At 49.2% G+C, this 27,917-nt stretch overlaps 1 protein-coding gene across 4 annotated transcripts in view; it reads right to left on the minus strand.

Annotated features, from left to right (window-relative positions):
• Positions 1–27,917, minus strand: part of CKAP5 (cytoskeleton associated protein 5) — a 124,409-nt gene that overhangs the window by 41,133 nt on the left and 55,359 nt on the right. For all 4 annotated transcript variants that reach the window (XM_075065292.1, XM_075065294.1, XM_075065295.1 and 1 more), the window contains exons 15-20: positions 26,556–26,666; positions 25,360–25,452; positions 17,949–18,134; positions 17,627–17,721; positions 11,482–11,539; positions 11,275–11,400 (exon numbers count right to left, since the gene is read on the minus strand). In XM_075065292.1, coding sequence (XP_074921393.1) covers positions 11,275–11,400; positions 11,482–11,539; positions 17,627–17,721; positions 17,949–18,134; positions 25,360–25,452; positions 26,556–26,666 — 669 coding nt within the window. The remainder of the gene's footprint in view (positions 1–11,274; positions 11,401–11,481; positions 11,540–17,626; positions 17,722–17,948; positions 18,135–25,359; positions 25,453–26,555; positions 26,667–27,917) is intronic.

Here is a 27,917-nt window from a genome sequence, read left to right on the forward strand (position 1 = left end):
GTACTTTCTATGCCAAAATCTAAGTCGTTGATAGGAAGACTTCAAAGCTCTCTCTTCTCATCCAAGCAGCTATCATCCAAAAAACTTTTGTAAACACCCTGGGTTCTGAGGCAAGACCAAAAGTTAAGACTTTGGATTAGAAATTGTCTTGGCCAAAGAGGAAGAATCTGAGGAACTACTTGTGGACTGGATGGATATCTACAAGAAAATACGCATCTCACGTTAAGCGCCGCAAACCACAGGCTCTCCTCCAATAAGGGAATTATTGATGCCAAGGATATCATGCAGAATTTTAGTTTTTGGATAAACTTGTTTAACTGACAGATCAAAAGTTAGTCTCCATCCTTCATTTTACTTGGGAATCAAGTAGTAAAGAGAGTAAACTCCCTTCCTGTGGTGTTGAGGTGTAACATTTTCTTTGGCTCCCCTGAGGGGCAGGGAGTTCACCTTCGCTCTTAAAACCTCCTTGTGAGTGGTCCCTGAAGAGGAACCAGGCAAGTGTTGTCAAATTATCAGATAGCCACCCTGGATAACCTCAAATATTAATTTGTCTGTAGTTAAGGCCCTCCAATTAGGCATCAATAAAGGGTGGCGGGTCTCAACAACCCCATCAGAAGAACCTCTTTGCTGGGGGTTACAGTGCATGTTTCAGAAGCTGGATTCCTGGGTCTATACACCTGTGTTTCTTATGTGGTGAATCCTGATGATGATGATGATGATGATAAAAGGGTGGAGGAGATGGTCTTGCCCTATATCCCTATCTATGATGCTTACTCTTGGGAGCAGAGGTATAGATGCCCAGGAAGTGAAGCATTGTTCAAGTCTTTGAAGGGGTGGAGACACTCATCTGTTTTTCTGTGCAATCGTACTTGCACCTTTTTAGGGAAACCTGAGGAATGCAACAAGTCTTTCCTCATGACAACTATCATAACCATACCCCTCCACCATGACTTGAGTGAAGTTTTGGCCACCAATTTGCCCTCATCCAGTAAGGCCTGAAAGCGGGCTCTATCCTCCTCCTGGACATTGTCCTTAGACTCTAGAGATCTAGCATAATTGATATCATATTTGGCCAAGAAGGCCTGTGTCATAAATAGATAGCTAAGGGTTAATGTTTCTTTTACCTGTAAAGGGTTAACAAAGGGAACCAAACACCTGACCAGAGGACCAATCAGGAAACCGGATTTTTCAAAGCTCAGGGGAGGGAATTTTTTTTTTTGGTTCTTTGTCTTTGTCTGGCCTCTCAGCTATGAGAGGGATCTTTTTTCTATCTGTAAGCTTCTCATCTTCAGTTTCCCAGTTGTAAGTACATGAAGGTACGCAAAAACAACAGGCTTTTATGTGTTTTGTTTTGTATTTTACATGTGTGTGTGCTGGAATGTGTTAAATTTATCTATACTTTTTGAATAAGGCTGTTTTATTCATATTTTTTTCTTTAAGCAATTGACTCTGTATAATTGTCACCTTTGATACAGAAGATATTTTTATGTCTTTTCTTTCTTTTTTATATAAAAGCTTTCTTTTTAAAACCTGTTTGAGGTTTTTCTCTGGTTAAGGCTGAAGGAACAAAGAGAGGGGGAAATCTCTTTGGTGTTAGCGTGACTAGGTTTGAATGCATAGCCCCAGGGAAGAAGGAGGGGGGGAAGGTAATTCTGCCTCTCTGTTTGCATTCAGGGAGCTTTAAGTAAGTATCTCCGGTTAGCTCAGAGGGAAAGTCTGGGTGGAGAGAGAGGGGCAAGGGAAGTGGGTTATTCCCTTGCCTGATAACACTCAGAGCTTTCTGGTCTTGGGGTCCCTCCAGGAAAGTTTGGGGACCAGAGCGAGGCAGGCGCTGTAATTCCTGTCTGGTGGCAGCGAGATCAGATCACAGGTGGTAAAAAGCTTGGGGAGACAGTCATACAAGCTATACCCACATTTGGACGCTGATCGGAAGGTCCAGATTTGGGGGAAAGGCTATGATAGCCTGACAATTAGATATGCTGAACTGGAGGGAGGTGAAGAGAATCTCTTTCTTCCCAAAGGTCCAAGTCTTGTGTACCCTATCAGAGGATAAGAAGTGGCATGCTTGAATTGCTCTGTAACTGCCTGGCCATCAAGAACTCCTCCCCTTGGATGGGACAAAAGTAGCGATACTTGGCCCTTTTAGGGTGGGAGCACAAGAAGCAGGATGTACGAAACTGCCTTGTCAGGTTCATGATGTCCTCATTGACGGGAATGCCCCTCTACTAGGACTGGAGAGTTGTAGAATGTCTAGAAGCTGCCCTGAGACTCTTGAAGTTCTTCCAGCTGGATTTGTAGCTGCACTACCTTATACATAAAGTCTTGGTATAGTTAGTCATCCGGTGAGACTGAGAATATGGAGTGACCACCTGACCGGTTACTGTCTGGAGCAATCGTTGTCATCGTAAAAATCCAGCTCACCTTTCCTCCTCCGAATACTCAGAGCTGGTGCAATACGGCCAGACAATGGCAAGTAGGACTAATGCACTGATCCCTGGGTGTCCAGGTAGGGCTCCTAATATTGCCAGTAAGATGGATCACTGGAGGGGGATGGCATAGAGTACACCGTGTCCCATGGCAAATCATGTCTGGTGGAGACTGGAACCCTGACCTCCTAGGGCTTCTGTTCGGGGGCCATCTCTCAGTGCTGCAGACACCTATGGAGTCTCTGACTCAACCAGAACAGAAGGCTGGATCCCCAGTTCACTGGGGGACCGATGGCTGCAATTTAAACCTGGCAGATGGAATTGGGAACGACTATCTCCTTGTGACAGACTCCTCCTTCCGCATAACATCATCCTGGAATATTGACGGACCTGATAGAGCTATTGATGCCGACGGGGGAAGCAAAAGGACATCTCTTCAGGGATACATATGTCCTTAACTGCTCCAGAGTACAAGGAAGTCCACTGGTGGAGCTGGTCACCATGTTTGTCTGATCTCTCTGGGCTGTTTAGCTATCGATACCACCTCAATTGCCAAAGGGATGAAAGCACAAGGAGCTAACCGTATGTCTCCACCACCAGAGCAGCGGCAGAAACAAGGTTACTCACCTTGTGTAACTGTTGTTGGCTTTGAGATGTGTTGCTCATGATCCATCCAGTAGGTGTGCGAGCCGCCGCGTGCACGTTCGTCGGAGACTTTACTCTGGCAACACTCGTGGGCCAGCAGGGCGCCCCTGGAGTGGCGCCGCCCATGGCGCCTGATATATATCCCTGCCGCCCGACCGCTCCTCAGTGTTCCTTCTTTGCCGGCTACTCCGACAGAGGGAAGGAGGGTGGGTGTGGAATGGATATGAGCAACACATCTCGAAGAACAACAGTTACAAAGGTGAGTAAACCTTGTTTTCTTCTTCGAGTGCTTGCTCATATCCATTCCAATAGGTGATTCCCCGAGCCTTACCTAGGCGGTGGGTCGGAGTGAGACGTTGCGGAAAGCAACGACTGCCGTACGAAGGCGCGGCATCTCGAGATTGGTCAACCAGCGCATAGTGCGATGTAAAAGTGTGCACGGACGACCAGGTAGCCGCCCGGCATATGTCTTGGATGGGACTTGGCCAGAAAGCAGCCAAAGAGGCTTGAGCCCGAGTAGAATGGGCGGTGATCCGGCCAAGCGCGGACGTGAGCCAATTCGTAGCACGTCCGGATACACGATGTTACCCATGATGAAATCCGCTGTGAAGTTACAGGAGACCTTTCAGACGCTCTGCCACCGCTATGAATAACTGGGGCGAGCGTCTGAAGCTTGGTCCTGCTGATGTAGAGATGCCAGGCCCGCGGATCATGCTAAAGTGTGCAGCTGCTGGTCACGGCGGCATGTGTGCGCTTCAGGAGAAGACGGCAAGAAAATATCTTGATTAAGATGGAATGGTGAGACAACCTTCGGAAGGAAGGCTGGGTGTGGTCAGAGCTGCACCTTTATCTTTGTGAAAGATGTGTAAGGTGGTCTACGACCAACCGCACGGAGCTCGGATATGCGTCTGCAGGAGGTGATAGCGCTACCAGAAGGACGTCTTCCATGACAGATATAGTAAGGAGCAGGTTGCTAACGGCTCAAAAGGGGCCCCATGAGTCTAGAGAGTACCAGTTCAGATCCCACGTAGGAAGAGGCTTAACCGGAGGTAGAGGTCTCTCCAATCCTTTAAGGAACCTGGAAACGATGGGGTGTGAAAGGTGGAAGTACCGGACTCTCCAGGATGGAAAGGTGGATTGCGGCTAGATGGACCCTAATGGAAGAGAGGGCTAGCCCTGGCCCTTGAGATAGAGTAAGTAGCCCAGGACTACAGAGACTGGAACGGCAGTAGGGACCATGGAACTCCGTGCACACCAGAATGAGAATCGCTTCCACTTTGCGAGATAAGTGGCCCGCGTAGAGGGTTTCCTGCTACCTAAAAGGACTTGTTGGACCTCGGCGAGCACTGGCGCTCAGACTCGTTCAACCAGACAGGAGCCACGCCGTCAGGTGTAGGATGGGAGGTCTGGGTGACGAAGCCTGCCGAGTCCTGTGTTATAAGGTCCGGTAGAGAGGTAGTGATATTGGAGGTGCCAAGGACAGGTCGAGCAGTACTGGTGTACCAATACTGGTCTCGGACGCCATGCCGGAGCAATCAGATCAGCTTGGCCTTGTCCCTGCGTAGCTTGAGCAGGACCCTGTGACTAACGGGAACGGTGAAACGCATACAGGAGAACCCCTCGTCCATGGAATGAGAAAGGGCGTCCGAGAGGGAGCCCGGGAGCGGCCCTGCAGGGAGCAGAACATCTGACACTTCCTGTTCTCCTTGGAGCGAACAGGTCTATCTGGGGAAAGCCCCACTTCGGAAAACAGAAAATAGGAACGTCCGGACGGATGGACCATTCGTGTGTCAGGAACGATCGGCTCAGGCGGTCCGCTAAGAGTATTCCGGACCCCCGGGAGGAAGGAGGCTATCAAGTCGATCGACTGGGCTATACAAAAGTCCCAGAGTTTCAGAGTCTCTTGGCAAAGGGGAGACGATGGTGTTCCCCTTGCTGTTTATATAATACATGGCCGTTGTGTTGTCGGTGAAAATGGCAACACAACGGCCCTGTAGCTGCTCGTGAAATGCCTGGCATGCCAAGCGGACCGCCCTTAGCTTGCGGACATTGATGTGGAGTTGGAGTTCTGGCAAGGACCAAAGCACCTTGGGTCTGCAGATGGCCGAGGTGCGCCGCCCACCCCAGCGAGGAAGCATCATCGTGTCAGGATAGCGAGGGTTGAGGCGGATGGAACGGCGACCGACGCACACGCTAGCGGGATCCAGCCACCAGTTGAGGGAGCCCAGTACGTGTGACGGTATTGTGACTATCACGTCCAGGCATCCCTGCGTGGCGAAAAGACTGAGGCGAGCCAGAGTTGCAGAGGGCGCATGCGTAGTCTCGCGTGCTTCGTCACAAAGGCGCACGCAGCCATGTCACCGAGGAGGCAGAGGACAGTGCGGGCAGTGGTAGTGGGGAAGGCATGAGCCCCTGAAACAACGAGAGACTATCGGCTCGAATCGGCGTTGACGATGCAAGCTGGGCTGTGGGCTCGATTCGAGGTTCCACATGCTCCTATAAATTCTATTTCATGCGCTTGGTGAGCAGAATGGGATTTTGTCGAGGTTGATGATCAAGTCCTAAGACGAGAGAACAGATCTTTGAGTGAACTGTACGGTGCCCGGTCACCTGGGCCTCCGAAGCCCATCCGAGAATCAACTCAAGTCGTCGAGGTAGGGAAAGACATGAATGTGGACGACGACCGGAGGTAGGCCGCGACTACTGCCAATATCACTTGGTAAAAACTCGAAGGGGCGAGAGTAGCCGGAAGGGCAGAACGCACACTGGTAGGTGACACGGTTTCACTACGAAACGAAAATATGCGTCTTCATGGTCGGAGCCCACGTACCATAAATCTCCGGGATCGAGGAAGGAATGATGTTTCCCCAGGCATACCATGCGGATACTTTGAAACTTCTGATAGCTGTGTTCAGAGCTTGTCGCAGGTCTAAGATGGTGGTGGAAGTCCCGCTTTCGCCTTGGGAATTCATGAAGTCACCGGAATAGCAACACTATGCCGTCTCATGCTCTGGAACCTTCTCACTATGCTTCCCAATGCGAGAGCTTGAAATTTCCGGTAGAGGAGTTGCTCGTGAGAGGGGTCCCTGAAGAGGGACAGGAGGAGTGGGAAGTCGCGGGTCGAACTAAACGGATGACGGTAAGCTCGCCTCCACCGTGCTGAGGAACACAGCGGTCATGAGTTAGCTGGACAAGGCCGGAAGAAAGGGCGAGCGTGGAAAACTGACGGTGAGTCTGGGAGGAAATCGTACGGTGCTCTCAGCGCACCTTCAAAAGCTGAGTTGTCGGTCCCGGCTGTAAGGTTGGGCGGGACTGGGAGTTGTTTACCGCCCTTGAGGGCCAGACGGCGTTACGAGAGGTCCTTGTTCTCTGCACGCTGGAGAATCCTGTCTCGGGTCGAGGGGGGTGTGAGAAACCGCGGGAGCTGGGGACGATGAAGGCCGTCGTTGAGGTTCTTGCGGCGTGTGCATCCCCAGCGAGCGCATTAATACATATTGTCTTAAGACTTTGTAGGCGAGGGTCTGTCTCTTGAGAAAAAAACCTCTGGCCGCAGGGGAGGTCCCTGTAAATTCGTATCACTGACCTCCGTCGGTAAGCCAGACGCTTGCAGCCACGAATGGCCTCATAGCGACCCCTGAGCAAGAGTTTAGGCTGCGGAGGTCTGCGCATCTAAAAAGGCATGAAGGAGAGGTCTGCACCAAACCTTTACCTCACGCAGGAACGCCGAGAACTCTGGCGGTGAGTCGGAGAGAAAGGTCATGTAATTTTCGTCCACGCCGCTAAGGTTAAAAGTGTAATCGGCTCAGAGTGCCGTGTTGATTAGGGACTCTGAATCTGGAGGCCTCCGCGCAGAGTAAATCTATCCTGCACCAAGGATTCCATTCGCCTTGCTCTCTAGACGCTTGGGCACAGGAGCTGTTTGACCATGCTGCTTCTTTGCTCGTGATATTGGACCGTACCGAACGAGCAAGGCGGAGGGTGAACATAAAGGTAATTCATACCCTGAGGACTGGCACCATTATTTGCGCTCAACCCTTTTTGCCGTGGGCGCACCGAATGCAGGTCTGCCGATTATCGCTGGCCTGGATGTGAACGAATGAAGGGAGCAACTATGCGGGTTGTGGCCTCCGCCGACGAGTAATAGTGACCTTACCGGTCATCCACCTCGGGACTCCCTACGGTAGGTTTAATGGTCAAAGCAACCCGTCGTAGAAGGTCTGGTGACCCTAAGGTCGAAGTCGGTAGCTCCTGATGGGATTGTTCCCAATTGCCACAGCCTCGTCTGGTGAAGAAAGGAACGAGACGCCCGGGACCAAAGGTCTTGTAAGAAGACCTTGGGTCCGGTGGGCATCCACGGCTTGGTCAGGTGAGAGGCGGTCCTGGTTTCGCATAGTGTCCCAGGTGGTCTGCTCACCGTGACCAGGTCCCTTCGGTCAGAGGAACGACGTTAGGCGGGGCTGGTACGCCCGCCTGGCTCTGGGTGTCTGCCCCACGGAGTCAAAAAGGCCACTGCTGAGGTGGCCTTGGAAGCGTCCGAATCCCCATAAAACGCCGAAGGTCCCATGGGAGGAACGGATGGTTGTCGGTTGGCCACGGCGGGGCCGAGAAGTGGGAATGAATTGTCTCTACGGCCATGTGAATCACGTCCACCGTGTGCCGGGAATGAACTCTGGAGTCCCGCGGTGCCAGTGAATGCACGGGACCTACACCAGCGTGGTGCCGGAGATGACCCGTGCCGGGAGCCGCCGTCCAGATCGTGCGAGATCCCTGCCGGTGCTGGAGGTCGATTGGTTGCCGGACTCTCCGACCGAGACCGGCTCCGTGACTGTAGCGGCGCCGGAAACCCGGCGCCCCCCTCCCGGTAACGCCGCATACGGCGATCGGCAAACCGAGCTGGTTACGCGTGTCCCCCCGGCGAGTAACGTCCGGTCCCGTTAAGGGGAACGGCCCGTGGGACTGCGAGCGGCCGCGGACTGGAGCGATGGTGAGACTGGGACGTCTGCGTGACCTCCGCCTGGAACGCAAGTCCCACGGTGCCGGAGAAGGTCTCTGAAGCCGCTTGCCCAGAGATTGCGGGCCCGCACCGGCCGTGCCCGGGGGTCTGAGAAACGCAGCCTCCATCATCCAAATGAGGTCTCGTGCGCTGAGCCATTGTCTCCGGGGTTGAAGGCATCAAGAGTCAAACGCGGCACGCGCCGGGGAGCCAATAGCACCCGATCTCCGAACTGCCTGTCTGAGTCGGAAGTCAACGTGCAAAAGACCTCGAGCACCGCGGCCCAGGGAGGTTCCCCCGGTCTGGCTGGCTGTGTGGGCAATGCGCCACTGCGGGGCTGGTTAGTGCCGCGGAGCTTACTCTGGCCTCGAGAGCGTGAGCGGTGCCACCAGATTGGTCCGAACCTGTGAGGTCTTCTTCCGAGGGCGATGATCGGTGCCTGAGGATGGCGCTTGTTCCGGTGCCTGCACGGTGGAGTGGAGCCCGCTGCTCCATGAGCAAGTTTTAGGCGAACGTCCCTCCTCCTTCTCACTCCCGCGGGCCTTGCCATCCGCCTTCCCAACCTCACCTTTTGCCAATCTTGTCTGTCAGGTGCAGTCGCCCCAGACACACCCTAAGAATGTGCGGGCACTGTGGCATCTGGGCGACCGGCAGGCCACCCACACGGTCTGAGCCCGGCGACGACAGCCGGCATTGAGCCCGGTCCCACGTATGGGACCCCGGCATCTCGCGTCCCACACTACAAACAACAAAACTAACTACTAACTACTATTTAAAGTTCAACTATATACAAATTCAAGAGGATACGAGTGAATGCTAGGGAGGTGGAGAACAGATAATCTGAGCTCCACAGTTTCAACGACCGACACGGGCGGTAAGAAGGAACTGAGGAGCGGTCGGGCCGGCAGGGATATATATCAGGCGCCATGGCGGCACCACTCCAGGGGGCGCCCTGCCGGCCCACCGAGTGTTGCTAGGGTAAAAGTCTCCGACGAACGTGCACGCGGCGCGCACACACCTACTGGAATGGATATGAGCAAGCACTCGAAGAACTGTTGGATCCATACATTTGTGAGCCGCCTTCTTTCTGAGAAGATTTAGTTTGGCTTAAGACCTTAGAACTTGTGTGTGTTGGCTTATGACTGAGGGGGTAATGGAGAGATGCTTTCTTTTTATGACCTGGAGACAGAAGACTTATCCTTATGTCCATGAGAGTGCTCCATACTCTCTTGTGAATCCTTCTCTTAGGCTTAACAGACTTAGCCTCCATTCCTGAGCTAATACTCAGAGGAGTGCTGCCCACTTGAAAAGGTTGATGTAAAGGGGCAGTCCTCCAGCTTAGATCCGACTGGGACTTCATTGCCTTCTCCATAAGGTATTTTCTGAGTCTCAGTACCCAGCCCTTAAGAGCAAAAAGAGCAGCAGATGCTGTACTTGGCAGATAGGTAAGCCTCACTCAGTGGAGCCAGCAGTGATGTTCCTCACTCACAGAAGAGAAGCAAAGGCAGGAAACAGCTTTTGAATCCTGGGATCCTGGCATTAATCCCAGACTTCTCAGAGGAAAATCCCTGGGGCTGGGGAAAAATTCCCTCTATCTATCTATGCTATACTAAGGTATAAACTACTACTAAAACCAACTATACACAATTCTTAAAGGAATGAATGACACTAAAAAAGGAGCTGAGGACCCCTCAGATCATGAGGCAACAAGAAGAGGAGAGGAGAGGAGACGGCCTGCACCACCCTTATTTCCCCTTGGGTGGGAACATAAGGACAGCTACAGCCAGACACTGCCTGCAAAAAATTATGCACTCAGCCACATGGTGCGCACGTGTATCCCACACGTAGGGACCACCACGCAAAGAAGAGTGACTCCTTATTCAAGGCCAAAACAACCAAGACCCCCATTTGTGTGACTACATGCCTTCCAAAGTGTGGTGATCTCACACACTACTAATCAGTCATCCAGGAATACCAGTAAAGAGCCAGCCTACTTAAGAGTTCTAAACCCAGCGCAAATGGCACTATATTAGGGTGACCAGATGTCTCGATTTTATCGAGACTGTCCCGATATTTGCTTGTTTGTCCCGCATCCCGACCAATGTTAGGTTGGGACACTGGACAAACAAGCAAAGGCTCCGGAGCCTGGAAGGACTCATGCCCTCCCCTGCCCTGACTCTGCCCCCACCTTCCCCCATTGGCTCCCTCCCCAAATCCCCGCCTCTTGCCAAGCACACCATGCCGAGGAGACGCAGGGGAGAGCGGGGCCAGGGTGAGTGCAAGTCCGGTCTGGCCCCAAGCAGGCAGGACTCGGGCACGGTATCTGGAGGGAGAGTACGGGGCGGCCTGCAGGGCCAAGCAGTGATTGTTCTCCCCACTTAGGCAGCAGGACTCAGGAGCAGCCATTGCTGCAGCTCCCACTGCCGTGGGGGGAGGAAGTGGCCAAGCACATGGCGCTCGGCAGCTGCAACTTTAGCGCCCGGGCCCAAACCCCCCCCAGCCCGGGCCTGCTGCAGGGACCCAGCAGCGCGCATGTTGCGCCCAGCCCCTGGCCAGTTGCGTCTGGGCTGGCTGCCGAGCTGGTGTGATACTGCGGCGGAGGCATCGGCAGCCCAGCCCCGTTCATTCCCCTGCGAGACCCAAGCGGGATGGGGGGAGCTGGGGCCTGCTGCCCCGACTCCAGGGCTGCCTGCGGGATTGCACCAGCTGGACAGCCAGCCCAGACGCGACTGGCCAGGAGCTGAGCGTGCGCAGCATACGTGCTGGGTCCCCGCAGTAGGCCTGGGGGGTTCATGGGTGCCAGAGCTGCAGCCGCCAAGCTTGGCCAGCAGCCGCTTCCTCCTCCCACAGCAGTGGGAGCTGCAGCAGCGGCTGCTCCCGAGTCCTGTTGCCCAGGTGGGGAGAACAGTCGCCGCCTGGCGCCGCGGGCCACCCCTTACTCTCCGTTCAGGTACCGTGCCCGAGTCCTGCCTGCTCGGGGCCAGGCCAGACTCTCATTCACCCCGGCCCCGCGCTCCCCTGAGTCTCCCGGGCCTCCCTCCAGCGTTTGCGGAGGGAAGAGGAATCCAGGGTGAGGGATTTTTTTTTTCGCTCTGCCCCTGCCCCCCGGCATCCCGATATTTGACCTCAGTGATCTGGTCACCCTACACTATATTGAAGTTAGCACTTCCAGCTGTCTAGTAAGAGAACTAAGGCTTGCAGAGGTCTTACCTTTTCAAATTCTGCATCTATCTGAGAGAGAAGAGCTGGCTTCTCATCCTCAAAGAACATTCGCAAAGGTGGTCCCACATAGAGATACATGACACCCAACAAGGTAATAGCAGCAGTCCTTACAGCCTGCCAAAATAGAACAGAACACACTTAATGGACTTCAAACTAACAGTGTTGAAGTTTCAGAATTAATTTACATTTACTCACTGGGTTAGTGGCTGCAAGAGCTGTCTTTACGTTGTTGATGAAAGCCTTAACATTCAACCTAAGAGAGAATATGAATATCATAAAATCAAGATAGCCTACAGGGCAACATGCAAGAGGCATCAGTAAGAAACAAGGCAGCTACAATTAGTTATGGAAGATAAATTAACTTTCAACCTGTTAGACTGTAACTACCAACAAAACTCCCCAAAGCATCAGACATTTGTAGATAAACCTAAAAGGTAGTGAGTTAACAGAAAGCTCTTTCCAAAGTTGGATAATCTTTTTCAGTGAAATACTGCCCAAGACCAGTTTACCATAAATATGAAGGTAGCCCTTTTATTGCCTGAAAAGCTAGTCCATGAATAAAAACAGTTACATATATTGCAATAATGGTTCTTCTAGATGTTTTCAGTATGGGTCCCACTGTAGGTGCACACAGTCCCCATATACATAAGACTAAATTTTCTGAATGGCAATGTACCGTGGACCTCTGTGTGAGGGCATAAAGGACAGAGTGGCTGTGACCCCCCCTTAAGTTCAGAATTTGAAGCTCATGGTAGTGAAGGACTCTGAAAAAAGTGGGGACATGGGTTCCACACTGACAACAATATGGAAGAACCACAGCCAGGGTAGATAAAGGAGAGGTTATTTACCTTACAGTAATGTGTGTTCAACATCTTTTTGTCCATACGGGTGCTCCACTGTAGGATGAGCATATGCTCATGCACTCTTGATCAGAGACTGTAAAGTAGTGCTCACAGGCTTGAGCCTGTGCAGAACAGCACCTCGTATTCCAAATGAGGGGATATAGGGAGGAGCAAGTTTGTCGCCGCTCAGTTCCTTCACAGCAGACGGAAAGGAGGGTCGGAGGTGGAGCACCCACAAGAACAAAAACCTTAAGAACTCTAGTTTCTGTAAGTAAGTAACATCCCCTCCAAGTATATGTCCCCATGGATGCTCCACCATAGGAGACTCTCAAGCAGTAATTCAAAGAGAAGGTGAGTGCTGGGGAGGTAGGTCAAGAACTGCGTAGAGAACTGCATCACCAAAAGACAGTGCCATCTCTGGAAGCAGGTAAGATGGCATAAGGCTTGGTAAAGGTATGACCAGAAGTCCAAAAAGTCACCTGCAGATTTCTGCTATAGGAACATCTTTTAGTAGAGCCACAGACTTTGACTGAGCTCTAATGTAACGTGCTGTCAATCCGTGGAGAGGCTGTACCTCAGTTCTTTCATAAAAGGCAAATACACAACCCAAAACCCACTTAAATAATCTTTGCTTAGAAATAAGTTGGCCCTTCGTTCTTTCTGCAAATGATACAAATACACTTGGAGAGGTCCTAAAGGATTTAGTTCTGTCTAAATAGAAGACAAGGTCTAACATCCAGTGAATGAAGGCTTGATTCTTCTCTAGAGGAATGAGATTTTGAGTTGAATACAGGAAGCCAAATCTCTTGGTTAATAGGATATGCTGATGAGACCTTAGGAAGAAAACAGGAATGAGGGCACAGTACAGCAGTGTCCCTATAAAAGGTGGTATATGGTGGTTCAGCCATGAGTGCCCCCAGCTCTGCCACCGCTGACGCTGAAGTAATGGTGACCAGGAATTAAGTTTTAAAGGAGAGATGGAGGAGAGAGCAGGTAGCCATTGGTTCAAAGGGGGCTCTACTTAAGAGCATTAAGAACAAGGTTGAGGTCCCACTTGGGGGCTCGGTCCCAAACAGGAGGATATAAATTGTACAGACCTTTGAAGAATCTGCCTGTGACAGGGTGGGCAAAAACCAAGAATCTCTGGATGGATGGGTGGAAAGCTGTGATAGCAGCCAACAGTACCTTCACTGAGATTATTGGAATTAAAACCGAGGCATCTCAATGGATAGTTCAGTACCTTGGGAAGCGGAACTTCTGAGGCTTGAGGAGATGGAAGAGCACCAGAGTGAAAGCATTTCCACTTCTGGAAGTAAGTCTTCTGGATATTGGGCTTTCTACTGGACAAAAAAACCCCAACTCAACTGCATCTGAAAAGGTCAATTCCATGGGTGAGAACCATTCAGGAGCCATGTCCTGAGGTTCAGAAAGGAACGGGTGGGGAGGATGAGGGACCCCAAGTCGTGTGTCTATAGTTCTTCAGTGGTAATCACAGGGGTGCCACCTCCAAGTGGTGGATGAAGTTTGAGTACTATACCTGTCTTGGCCTGACTGCTGCTATGAGAATAGCACTCTTTCCATGCATAACCTGAGAAGAGTCTTGAGGATTAATGATATCAGTGGATAAGCATAAAGCAGGACCTGAGGCCATGGAAATATCCACACATCTCCAAGAGAACTGAAGCTGTAACCTCCCTTGGAGCAACAACAGGTGACATCTGGAGTTGTTCAGGGTGGCGAAGATATCTACTCATGGCAGACCCTGGGTCTGGCACATACTGAAAAAGACAGTCTTTGAGCTCCCATTTGTGATCCTGCCAAAAGCAACTGCTCAGGGAATTTGCAATTGTATTCAGAAGGCCTGGTAGACGGATTGCTGATATCCTTATTCACTGGGAAATACACCAGTTCCAGAGTCTTAGCGACTGTGCACATAAAGATTGGTTTGTTCTAGTTGGGGGTCCAGGCTGAGGTGTCTGGGCTGGGACTGAGGGGTTCAGAGGGCAGGAGGGGGATGAGGGCTGGGATGCAGGCTCTGGGGTGGAGCTGGGGGATGAGCTCTTGCTGTTGTGGAGTCCAAAATGGCTGCCTATAGCAGTTGTCCCCAACCTTTTCGTCTGGCAGGTGCCAGATGAAAGACTGTGGCGGCAGTCGAGCATCCACATTGGGGACCCCTGGCCTATAGGGACATTCCCTCGAATAAGGGAGAATGGTTAATACTTAGTGTGTCGCTGTGGATCCCTGTAGATGATTGGCAAGCACTATCCTCATTAGATGATGTGAATGAGGAGTTTCAGTTGCATTAGTCCCAACAGTGATTGTAGTTTTGCTTTCCTGAACTTGGCGTCTCCTCTGGCAGCTATGTCCAAGATGTTTGGCATAGGTCAGTAGGTTACTCCATGTCATCTTGCAGATCTGATGATAGCACATCTGAAGCAGCCAGAAGACATTACTTCAACTCTGGTGCAGTAAGTCTATGTTCGGTGAGACAAATTCATTCATGAATTGGTAACAAATACATTATGTGATCCATTCTGACCTTTGGAACACCCGGCTCTATCCAGAAACAGACAGGGCAACAGCTCACTTTTATATAAGAGAATGAGACCAGAGTCCTGGATACATCATGTGTGCATGTGTGTTTCCCCAGCCCCCGTCCCCACCCGGTATTGAATGCGGTCTTTGAAGAGAGAGAGGTAAATTAATGGATTAGTTTAGATGATATTCCAAGGCCTTCCTGGGGATGAAGTTCAGGTGAGGTATTAACTCCACCATGTCCCTATGGAATGTTGTATAGGGAGGGTCAGCAATAACCACCTGAAGCTCTCTCACTTCTGGCCAGAGTGACAATGATTAGTGTTTAAGGCCAGAAGAGACCTCCAAGATAATCTACTTTGACCTTCTGTATATCACAAGCCACCAGCACCCACACACTAAAACTCAACCACCAAAATGGACCAAAGTGTTACAGTCCACAGGAGACTACACTTACGTGCTACCAGCAGAGAATAAGAGGGACCATGGTGAACCAGAGCCCAAAGGCCCCCTCTCCCACCACGGTAACAGGGAAATGATCAAATGAGGTACACGCTGCAGAGAGGCGCAAACAATTTCCAAGGTCACTGCCCGGCGAGAAATTCCTTCCCAACCCCACATATGATCAGTTAAACCCTGAGCAAGAACCAACAAGCCAAGCACCCGAAGGATACTTGGTGCCACATCAGAGCTCTGGACCTCCTGGATGCTTTCCTAATCCGTGCAGGTGGCCAGTTGAAACCCTGAAGCATAAGCTTTCAGGAAAAAAAGAAAAATCAGAAGTGAGCTTCAGGGCTGTTGAGCCCTGTGCCCCCTACCATCACAAGCCACCCCATCATAAAATTGCAGTCAAGTTTGTCCAGCTCTCTGAAAACTAATTAAGTTGTTTGCACCCACAATTCCTACTGTGAGGCTGTTCCAGAACCTCACCCCTCTGATGGTTAGTAATCTTCTAGTTTCCAGCATGAGTTTGTTCATGGCCAGTTTATAACCATTTGTTCCTGTGAACAACATTGTCCTTTAGCTTAAATAGCTCTTCACTTTCCCTGGTATTTAACAAACAAGCCAAGCTCTTCCAGACTACTCTCAGACTGTCTTCAAAGTGAGATGGTGTATAAAGCATTCCAAGATACACTGAAATAGAAGTTCAAATGGAGTCTCCATGTCAATAGGAATATACAGACATTCCATGCAGGAATGGGTTCTCTGACTGGTGAGTAGCAGCCCTTTAAGAAGCGTCAGTACTGTGGGATGAAAGACCAAACATGAATGTAAAGCAGGCAACAAAACTGGAATGGCAAAGTGGCCTTCAATAGAGCTGAACTAAAGACTGGCCTGTCTGAAGTACAATATAATCAAGGTTCTGTGGTACTGAGATCTACACTGGGTTTGGGTCTTTATGGCCTGCCCATATCAAGAACCTCTTCTTTTCTGAATAATATATTCTGGTAAAAGTTTTCCTGTTTTGTATCAGGATTTCCTGGATCTGCAGAGAGAAATCCATGTCTATGGTGCTTAGCCACTTCACCACCACATCACTAAATACAGTGACTTTGGGTCTGGATGAAGAACTTTATGCCACCACTGTCAGATCAGGTCCAAACAGTCTGAGAGCTGGATGGACATCTGTAAATCAGAACTACCTCACAAGGCCTGGAGCCACCAGAGTGATCATGGCTTTGTCTCTTGATTTTGGAAGTCACCCTGGGAATCAAGGAATTGGTGGAAAGGCATAAAGCAAGCCTCTATTCTACTGCAGAAGACAGACACTGGGCAGAGACTCTGGACTCAGGCCTCTTTTGGAATAGAAATTGGCAATCTGCATTTTTCTTGGTGCCAAACAAGTCTCTCACGGAGAATCCCTATTGACAGAATATTACTTCCATGACAGATCTGTACAAGGAACATTCATGGTTACTGTCTGCCTGCCCAGGAAGTCTGCTAAGTTTTTGCTGACTCCCAGGAGGTGAAGGACTATTAGTGTTACCCTATTCTAATGTCACCAATTCCAGAAGCTGATAGCTTCTTCATATAGTGCATGGCTAAGAGCTTCCCCCACCTGGAAGCTCTCAGGTAAATACTGCAGAATCTGTATGGTGCTATACCTGTCCTATACAGGCCAGTCTGATGGCTCAGAGAGCTGAGACATTTGTATGTAGCCCCACATCATCTGGGGACCAAGTCCCTTGGATCTGCAGATGGTTCAGATGAGCTCCACAACCTGTTCCTGCCACATCTGTAGTTAGTGTCTGCCATGGAGGGGGATGTTTTGTCATGTTTGAGAGTTCCAACAACCAAGACAGTTGAGCAGTGACAATGTGGTACTAGGACCTTCTTATCAATCCAGTGTTTCACCTCAGAGCAACCAATCATCCAAGCTGGGGTAGACATGAATGTCTTGTCTCTTCAGATCAGTTGCTACCACCTTGAAGCATTTCATTAAAACCTTCTGTAGAGTGGCAGTACCTTTTACTGATAGTTATATGATCCGTTATGAAACACAGGTGCTTTCTGTGGGTTTGGTGGATGGCTACATGGAAGTACAAGTCTTGAAGCTTGAGGAGAGACAGTGCATATGTGGGCCCAACAGTAACCGCTATCAAAATTCTCTAATCAGCAGTGCAGGGCGGCAGACATCTACAGTGGAGCATCCATAGGAACACTACTTGAAGAAGCTAATCAGTATTCACTCGTGGACTTCCTTATTTTTACTATACGGCTATATTAAACACTTAACTGACCCACGAAGACGTCTATATGACTGAATAGCTTTTTGAAGCTTATAGTTAAATGCTAATGTCTGAGAACTCCGAGAACAAAGGCTTGATGCACTTGTCTCAGCAGTCCGTCAAAATACAATATAGATCCACACTGCATTCTGTGGAGAAGCAGAATCTCAGTTTTTCCTACAACGAAAACTCGTATCCCAATTTTTCTATTCAATACCTTATCCTAAGACTTACCCAGAAAAGCCAAACTCTTTAATTGCATTTGAGAGCCAGTTCAGGGTTTCTGACTGGTTTTTAGGATTCTTTTGAGAGAAAGCCATGGACATAACCTGGAATAGAAAGGAAAATTCAAATCTTTATTGTCACTGATATATCAGATGGAACACCCTAAGACTTTGCAGTGCTGTTAAACAGATAGATAGGGATATATGCACAACAGATAATTAATGCTCTACTGTAAGGAGAGAGTGGTTGCAATATGGTATATATCTGAAGAAGAGAAAGTTATGAGCCACACTAAGCAGCCAGAGGTAATCTCTATTCATTCCTCACTGACCTGTTCAGCAGTCCATGGCAACAGACATGCTTCCGCTATTGCTGTCATTGCTTCTTTTGCGTTACTCCCACATTTCACATCACCAATCTTGTCCACGAGACCATCCAGCACAATTTGGGCTGATGTTTTGGAAAAGTTACCCTTCTGAGCAATCAGGGCAACTATATGAAGCTTCATTTGCATTACCTGGGAGGGACAAACAGCATATCCATATTAGGAAAGTAAATAGACTTGTGTGCTGCTATATGTTCTAGCCTGGACCACAATGCAGCTCAGATTAGCCTGAAGTCCCGTCAAACAGAATCTCAGAAGACCCCAGTAGAAATAGAATAAAGAGTAGGTTTACAAATACTCGAAGTTATTAGTAACTAGCAGGACACAAGCAACTAGAGCAGTGGTTCCCAAACTTGAACAACCTGTGAACCCCTTTCACTGAAACATCCAGTCTCGTTGACTCCCTCCTAAAAAAAAAATAAAATTAATATTTCCAAGGATTTTCTTCATTACTTGAACATAAATTATAAAATCAGTGATCTTGGAAATAAAAATTTGTTTTTATGACAAGCTTATTACACACTATTATTTATCACTACAGTATTTTTATTACATTATGAAAATGGCAACACTATTCCAAGATCTCACTTTCGTAGCTTGTATCATTTTGAATAAGCCTCTTATAAGACAAGGCTCCTATGTTTCATCAAGGAGTATCGGATGTGAAACAGGATGAAGGTATTTAAGAAGCCAACTCAAAGAGTTCCTCCTGCACAAGCATTCAGGTCTTGAGCAGTCCAGGCAAACAACGCACATTACAACAACGCTTAAACTTGTTCTTCATAGTAATTTTAAAATACTAGCTGTCTAATTTTTTTTTTTTAAAAAAAAAAAAGGCAAAAAAAATATAAGAATTGAAAGGGAGGTGGATAAGGAGTCTTGAAGTTTAAATCTCCTCAGCATGACAGATATGCCTGCTTTGATTTGCTTAGTTCTTGGAATGCCAGGGGCTCTGGGCTGCTGGCCCCAAGTTGTCCCAGTCCCTAGGGACAGCTCTGTCCGCCATTAGGAAATTTTCTCTCGAGAACCCACTGTAACATTTTTTGAACGGCCAGGGGTTCCATATTAGGTGACTCTAAAGCAGTATCCCTGGAAGTGGGTAGGAGTTCATGGTCATGTAGATTGCAACACAGCTTGGCCGAACCCAGTGTCACCTCTGGCCTGCTGAGTGATGGCATAATGAGCGGAAAACGTGAACACATTGCAGCTTTACAGATGTCCTGGACAGGGATCTATGCCAGGAAGATGGCTGAAGATGCCTGTACTCTTGTCGAGTGGGCTCGGACAACCAGTGGTGGCGGAATCCCCGCCAGGTTCTAACAGGTCCTTATGCACGAGGTAATCCAACTGAAAATTCTCTGCGAGGACACTGGGTGACCCTTCATCCTATCTGCTGTAGTGATGAAGAGTTGAGTCGATTTTCAGAAAGGCTTGGTACGTTCCAAGTAGAAACCCAAAGCCCTCCAGATGTCCAGGGCACGAAGATGCCTCTCCTCACTGGTCTTGTGCAGTTTGGGACAGAACACCGGGAGGAAGATGTCCTGATTGATACGGAAGGTGGAGACCACCTTAAGCAGGAAGGCCAGGTGGGGCCGTAACTGAACCTTATCTTTGTAGAAGACCGTGTACGGAGGTTCTGAGGTCAAGGCTTAAAATTTCAGAGATCTCGTCTTGCAGACGTCACCACCACCAGAAACACAACCTTCCATGACAGGTGGACAAGGGAGCAGGAACTCAGCGGATCAAAGAGTGGGCTGTGAGCCCAGGGAGGACCAAGTTAAGACCCCGCTGCTGGACAGGAGTCTGTACCTGCGGGAAGAGTCTCTCGAGCCCTCTCAAGAATCTGACAGTTATGCCATCAGAAAACACTCTAATGGAAGAGTGTGCCAGGCCCTGGTTCCTCAAATGAGCAGGTAGTCCAGGACAGCCTGTATGGAAGAACATGAGGGAGAGATGCCACACTCTGACGCCCAGAGGGAAAACCTCGTCCACTTGGCAAGGTAAGTCTGTCTGGTTGAGGGCTTCTTACTCGCCAGGAGAACCTGTTGGATTCCTTCCAAACAGTCTGTTCCTCTAGGTTCAGCCATGCAGCATCTACGCTGAGAGATGGAGGGACTCGAGGTTGGGGTGTAGGAGTCTGACATGGTCCTGTGGCAGCAGGTCCAGGCAGTTGGGCAGGGGCCAGGCAGTCGGTGCTGACAAGCTCATGAGCATTCCGAACCTATGTTGACCAGGTCACGCCAGGGTGATCACAATAACCTGTGCTTTGTATCTCAATCTTTGCCAGGACACTGCCAATGAGTGGAACTGGAGGGAACGTGTACATCACGCTCCCTGACCATGACAGGAAAGCACTGGAGAGGGAGCCCTTGCTCGGACCTTGCCAAGAGCAAAACCAGGGGCATTTCACGTTCTGTCTGGTAGCGAACAAGCCACTTGGGGAGCTTCCCAACTTTGGAAGGTTATGCAGGCTGGATGGAGCGACCACTCAAGATGAGAAGAGAAGTCCCTGCTGAGTTGGTCCACCAGCATATTCTTGACACTAGGAAGATGACAAGCTTCCAGATGTATTTCATGGCTGATGCAGAAATCCCATAGATAGAGTGCCTCTTGACAAAGTCTATAAGCCTGCTCCCCTTCACTGTTGATGTGGAACATAGCAGCTGTGTTGTCCGTCAGAACTGCTCGGAGCTCTGATGTTTATGTGCAACTTCGCCTCCTCTGGGGACTACACGCCCTGTGCATGGAGGTCGCAGAAATCCACACCCCAGTCGAGGTCTGAGGCATCCAACACCAACTCGATGGAGTGAGGGGGGTTGCTGAACATACCTCTCTCCAGGACTGTCTTGCGGTTGGTCCACCACCACAGCGAGGTAAGCATCGCCTAGGCAATGGTAACGATCTTTTCCAGAGGGTCTCTGGACTGGGAATAGACTGTCCCTAGCCATTGTTGCAGACGCATATCTGGAGCCTGGTATAGCAGACCACATAAGTGCATCCTGCCATGTGACCCAGAAAGTGCAGACAGACCCTGGCTGTAGTCAGAGGGAACATGGAGACTTCCGTGATGAGGTCTGACAACATCTGACCCTTTCCAGCAGCAGAAACGCCCTGGCGCAGGTCATATCAAGGACCGCTCCGATGAACTCTATCCTCAGCACCGACATCGACTTTTTGTCATTTCCCAGCAGGCCCAGAGAGCAACACATGGCCTGAAGCACCCTGATATCCCTTTGGGCTTGAGACCTAGAGCTGTCCTTGATGAACCAGTTGTCAAGGTACAGATAGCTCTGAATACCCCAGTACCTGAAGTAAGCCACTACCACCAACATGCACTTGGTAAACACTTTCTGTGCTGTCACCAGGCTGAACGGGAAGACTAAACCGGTAGTGGTGGGGGCCCCGACTGTAAACTGGAGGAAGTGTCTGTGTCCTTCAAAGATCACTATGTGTAAGTATGAGTCCAAGTCAAGGGCGGCATACCAGTCTCCCGGATCCAGGGAGGGGATAACAGAAATCAGGAAAACCATGCAGAACTTTAATTTCTTTAAATACCTGTGAGGTCTCACAGGTCCAGGATGGGCCATAGACCGCACTTGGCCTTTGGGATTAAAAGTACCGGGAATAGAACCCCTTGTTGATGTACTCATAAGGAACTTCTTCCACCGCACCCAGCTGTAGTAACTCCATTACCTCCTGCGTGAGGAGACTCATGAGAGGGGTCCCTGAAGAGGGATGGGGAAGGTGGGAGGGAAGGGGACGGTAGAAAGGAACTGTAGGATATAACCCAATTCCCCTGTACTGAGGATCCACTGGTCAGAGGTTATAGCGATCCAGGTAGGCAGGAAGAGGGAAAGGCAGTTGGAGAACACAGGGAAGGATGGCTCCAGTAAATAATCTGGTAGGTAGCCCTCAGGCACACCCTCAAAATGACTGTTTGGCCCCCTGCTTTAAAGGTCAAGCCCAACTGGGCAGAGGTGGATGGCTCAAGCGGCGCTTGTAGCCCTTGGCTCATTTATGGGGGCTGATCCTGCCAAGGCTGACTCCCCAGGCCCTGTGATTGCTGCAGTTTGAACTGCTTACGTGCCAGGGCTGGGGCGTAGAAACCCAAGGTTTTTAGGGTGGTGCAGGAGTCCTTGATGCCATGCAATTTACTGTGTCTTCCGCTAATAGGGCCTGGCCACCAGAGGGCAAGTTCCACATTGACTGCTGGGCCCCATTGGGCATCCAGAGAGGAGCAGCAAAGAGGTTCACCGCATGGAGATAGTGGAAGCCATGGCATGGGCAGCAGCATCCACAGCATCTGATGCTGTCTGGAGGGCCACCCTGGCTGCGGTCACGTCCTCATTGAGGATCGCTCAGAATTCCTTCTTGAAAGCCTTAGGGAGCGACCCTTTGAACTTGGCCATGGCTTGCCATATTGAAATCAGATCAGCCAAGGAGAGCTTGGTGGTTGGCCACTCTCAACTGAAGACTGGAAGACGAATAAACCTTTCATTCAAAAAGATCCAGCCTCCTTGAGTCCTTTATTTTTGGGGGTGGCCCCAGGTTGTCCCTGCCTCTCCTTGTGGTTAACTGCCTCAACCACAAGAGAATTGGGGGTTGGGTGGGAGTACAAGTATTCATGCTCTTTGGCTCTCAAAGTACTTGCATTCAGCTCTTTTAGAGACACACGGGTCAGGGAGAAGGGAGCGTCTGCCACAGGGCATTAGCGATCTTAGAAACCTCTTCGTGAAGAGGTAGAGCCACCCTGGCAGGAGCTGAGGACATCAAACAGAGTCCAAGGGCTCTTCCAAATCCTCTGCCTGAAGCCCTCGGTTAGAAGCAATCCTCTTATCAAGGCACATCAGGAACTTCTAATCATCCTGAGGAACTTGGCAAGGGGGGGTCCCATGATGTCCTCATCATCACCAGACAATGCTCATGCCAGTTCCATGGGAACCCTCATGTCCACTGGCGGCACAGCAACTTGCTCCCTGGGTCCTCCTGGACCTGCAGGATCTTACCCCCTGAAGTCTCCAGCACCAGAGGGGGATAGGATACCGAGGCCGCTGGCCTCTCAGAGGCTCCTGACACAGAGTGAGCAGCCTGGAAAGGTTGGGTGAACCCCTAAGGGTTCCACAGATACATGTACCAGACACTACGCTTGGGGAAATGGGACAGATTGTGGTGCTGATAATATAGTCAGTACCAGGGCTCGTCCCACAGTCAGGGAACCTCGTTCCCAGCTAGAGCTAGAGCTACCACCAGAGCAGTCGGTCCCGAGTGACCAGGATTGGACTGAGCGGTGGCTCTTGTCCGACTGGTGCCAGTCACTGCATCCTGAAGCCGACCTGTCCAAGCAAGACTGTCTTGGTAGGGCTCTTGGGCACTAACATTCAGAGGATCTACATCGACTACCAGACTGGGATGTCGAATGAGACCGAGAGCTACTACAAGCCAGTTGCCGGATCATCCCGAGCAGGGTGACCTTCCTTTTGGAGACAGGTGATGGCCCGGCGATCTCCAGTACCCAATCAGTCTTGGGATTGGCTCTGGGCCCAGGAAGATGGTCAAAGCTGGTCCTGGAGCACTTGCAAAGTGGTATGTGCCTTAGAGGGTCTGTGCCACTCTACTGGTGAGGTACGCCTTGAGTCCCTCAATCGGTGCCCCCGGTGCCAGGACCGAAGAGGGCTTCGCTGAGCCTGCCTATCCCATCCTTAGGCAGGACAGCTGCAAGTAGGTGAACACTGGAGGGATGTCTCCTTCGATGGGGAACGCTGAGGCAGAGACACATGCATAGATCCCAACACAGATTTTCCCCAAGACTGGGGTACCGCAGGAGCCGGTGAAGGGCAGCACCAGGAGCATCAGGATCTCTTGAGCTGCTTGAAGGGCTTCAGGTGTCGACGTCATCTGAAGCTGGCCAGGGCCTGCACTGCTATCCAGAGTCACAGTCAAGGCATGGGATGGGCTGCACCACTTGACTTGAGCTGGGGCCCAACTTCTCAAGGGGGATGTTGAGCTGCCCGACACTGGTCTTGGCTCACCCTCACCCTCTCCTTTCTCTTGTACGACGTAGGAGATCTTCTCCTCAGACTTTTTCTGCTTCTTGACCGGAGTCATGGAGGGAGACTGGTGCTGGCTCATGGACAGCGCCGGGGTAGCCCTGCGTACAGAGGCCATAGTGCTCGGTGCAGAGTTAGACCACTGCGCCAGTGCTGGTGTGAGTGCCAACTCCATTAGGAGCATTCTTAGACAGATATTGAGTTCCTTCTTCGTCCAAGGTTTGAAGGACATGTAGATATGGCACTTGTCACTTATATGCCCCTCACTTAGCAGATGTGTGGATTGCTGACAGGCATAGGCTGTTTGCAGCCATCGCAAGGCTTAAAGCCTGCGGACTGGGGCATGCCTCGACCGGGTTTTGTTCAGGACTAACAGAGTTTGAGAACTACTACTAAGGGTAACTAGGAAAACTACTGTGCATAACTATTTTACAGAATTTCAAAGATCACAAGAACAGAGAAGGAATCAATGCTAGCCGAAGCAACAGACATTCCAGCACTGTCACTGGCAGCAAGAAGGAACTGAGGGTGGGGGGAGCTGGCAGCGCCCCTTATACTATGCCATGCGGGTGCCACTCCAGAGGGCACCAGAGCCAGTCCCCCACGGATACTGCTGAGAGAAAAACTTCTGGCACTGGTGCATGTGGCGAGCACACACACCTAATATGAAATGGACATGAACAAGCACTCGAAGAAGAACTCTATTTTCTTTTCTTGCTGAGAGAGCCACAAAAATACAGCTGTTCAAATTTTACCCAAGAATGGATGGACAAAAGGACTTCTAGAACTACTATTAAAACTGAGGTGCTTCTATCACTGCTTACACCAAAAACTCTTGCGCCTTCAACCACTGTTTTATCTGATATAGGAGTATTATACTATAGCTATGTTAAGATCCCCAGAACATTTTAATAGAATTTCTTTTCAGTTGATTTCAATTTATACTGGGTATCAAAAATATTTTCTACAAAAGCCCAACTTCAGGCCTAAATGAAGCTAACAGTATTTCTTTAAAGGCGGCCTCTAAATATGAATTTCTTTAGATTGTTCCTCTATTACAAAGGCATGAAGAAAAACAAGTTACTTGGAATGAAGTGCCCCACTAAGAATCCTAAAGCAGAAACTGACATGCTCAAATCAGAGAGTATTTATTGTTTAAGCAATGAAGTAACCGGCCACCAGCAGTTGCATTTTTATAGCCTAAGATCTGCATTTCTTTTAGCAGGTAAGAGGGTGTACAATGGAGTAACAGACTATTGTTGTAGCAAGAGACTGCAATCAATTATATATAGGAAAAGATAGTGGTCTACCTGAAAGTTGGTTTCCTTCCACCCAGGTTTCTTGGCCAGCATCCTCACCAGAGCTTGGCAGGGCATTTCACTTCTCTCCATCAGTTCTACGGCCTAAAGGGTCAAAATCAAAGTAACCATTAGGTCCAAAACATGCAAAATAAAATCCAAGGAAACTACTGTGAGTGAGATTTGCAATTTAGGCTTCTTTGCAAGATAAACAGGACTAGTCTGGATTTCATTTTACACCAAGTGGGGGCCTATGAGCCGTTATGTCCTTTAGACAAAAGGCCTTTTTAAATGTATTTGTATTGTTTCCTTCGTTTTACTTAACGTGCACCCATACAAAACTCCAAACATACGAGCAGTCATGCCCAACAAGTTTTTTTAAATGGCAATATTGTCTTGGACAAATAACACAGCATCCTCTAAAAAAAATCCAGTAACTATTGAGAGGTCTATCACATACCCAGTACCGTTTCAACTTAAAACAGAGGTTGCACCAGACAACTCTTCAGAAAAATGGAGTACAAACATCTTGGACTTAAGAGTCTACTTTGTAGCTTTCAAAGCTGCTCTTTAATGCATTCCAAGAGGGGAAGTTGCGTCCCAGTGAAAACTTGAATGCTTAACGATTGCTAGAGGCTAGATGCTGCTCCAGACCCCATCAGACTATGAAGTGCAGCCCTTTGTGGTAAAAGGGATATGCCACTACACTTAAGTCTGTTTATATGCCAAATACTGAAGCTTAATAGCAGTTGCAATAGGATATGAAATATCTGCAGATGTGCAGTAGGTGCCTTTTAAAGTAAGACTCAGTCCAAAAGCATCACATGGTAAGGATGCTTTAAGGGAAGAAAGCCAGCTCCACACTAAATAGACCAGTGTCTGCAACTCATAATGCTTAGTTTGTGTCTTTCCAAGGGAGACAATGGAGATCCCTCATATTCCCAGCTGTAAAGGCTGATGTAATAGGATGCAATCAGCTGGCATTTGAAACTAGAAGCATCTACAGCCAGCATTTGTATTTTAATTGTTGGCTAGTGTGGAGCCAGCAGGGATTTTGGTAGATTGTGGCAGACATTTGCAGTAGTCAGAGTAACAGGCTGAGACTAAATGGCAGCAGAAAGTCATTAATTCCAGTTTTTCACGCTTCCTTTAAAAAAAAAAACAAAAAAAAAACGTCATCCTCTTACTATCCGTTGCACAATACTTACCTTCTGAAACTCCTCCATGCAGGCAAGTCTCTCCTTCCAGTTACCACTATCTAACTGCTGTATGCAAGAGGCTGGGAGGACAGCTGAAGCCCTCTCTTCACACACTTCTATCTGGAGACAGAATACAACAAGGTTAACACCTTACCACATGCTCTTTAATAATCAGATTACTGACTGGTATACGAGTGCAGGAGGGCATAGAGATAACCATGACTCAAGGCACATGCAATGTAGGAGACCAATTAGTAGATCCCCACAAGAGATTGAGAGGAGGAACATTATTTTTGCTAGTTGAGATGACTGCTGCAGATTACAGTTTATAGGCCTTGTGAAAGTGGTATTCAGGAGGAGGCATTTAAGTTATGAGAAAGAATACCCATGCATTATGATAGAGGAGATCAATCTAAGTATAGCAACCAGCAAAAGTTAATCAGACATACTGGGAGAAGAGCAAGGTGTAATCTTGTGCTGTCTTCTTAATTTTAGGGTTAAGCAAATTTTAGTGCAGCTTTGCAGCTCTTATGAATATTTAGTCAGGGAGAAAAGTCAATCACCAGGAGGACTGATAAAGAGAGTGGGGGAGGGAGAGAGTAGAGAAGACATTTTACATGTCCATTCTAGGAGAGGGGATGAGTAGTCTTTAGCAAGTTTATTTTAGTGCATTATCCACAAGGAGGGAGCTTATCTCATTCATTCATTCCCACTAGGTTCTTCTCATCTGCATCTCCCTCAAGGGCTGTATATTTGACAGCCTGTCAGATATTCAATTTTTACACCAGTAGCATCAAATAACTAGGAAGATTCTCATTTTTAGGACTCTCGATGCAAAACTAGAGCATGAAGGCTACACGAAGGAGTCCAAACACAATGACTTGCTTTTTATTGCTGCTCAGCACACAGACAGCTTCCTTCTGGGTTTCTAACTTTTTCTGCTCCTTCATCAGAACATAGCTACTGATACAAACTATATGTCTCAGTATGAAACATTTCAGATTAAATTGCAAAACCCTCAAATTCTTCCTGAACAGCCCAGGAGCAGACTAGGTTTTCAATAGGTAGGCCTGAGCAAATCACTGAACTATCGAGGGTATTTCAGTCTAGGTTTCAGAGTCAAGCTCCAGGATACTCTTGGGTTTCCAAGACTTTTAACTCCAGACAATATAATTTAGTTACACACCTGGTAATTCCACAGAAATTACATCTCAGCCTCCCCACTCCTCCCAACAGCTCAGTTCAGCTGAGAGGCAAAAGAACTCACACTTAGGCCACAGTTAAGTTCACAGAAGTCCCCACAGATATTTGAACAATAGATTGTACAGAAAACAACCTGAGTGTGTTTATTAGAGGCTCCACAAGTCAAGA

This window comes from Chelonoidis abingdonii, chromosome 4 (assembly GCF_003597395.2).
Source record: "Chelonoidis abingdonii isolate Lonesome George chromosome 4, CheloAbing_2.0, whole genome shotgun sequence".
In the NCBI taxonomy this organism is placed as follows: Eukaryota; Metazoa; Chordata; order Testudines; family Testudinidae; genus Chelonoidis; species Chelonoidis abingdonii.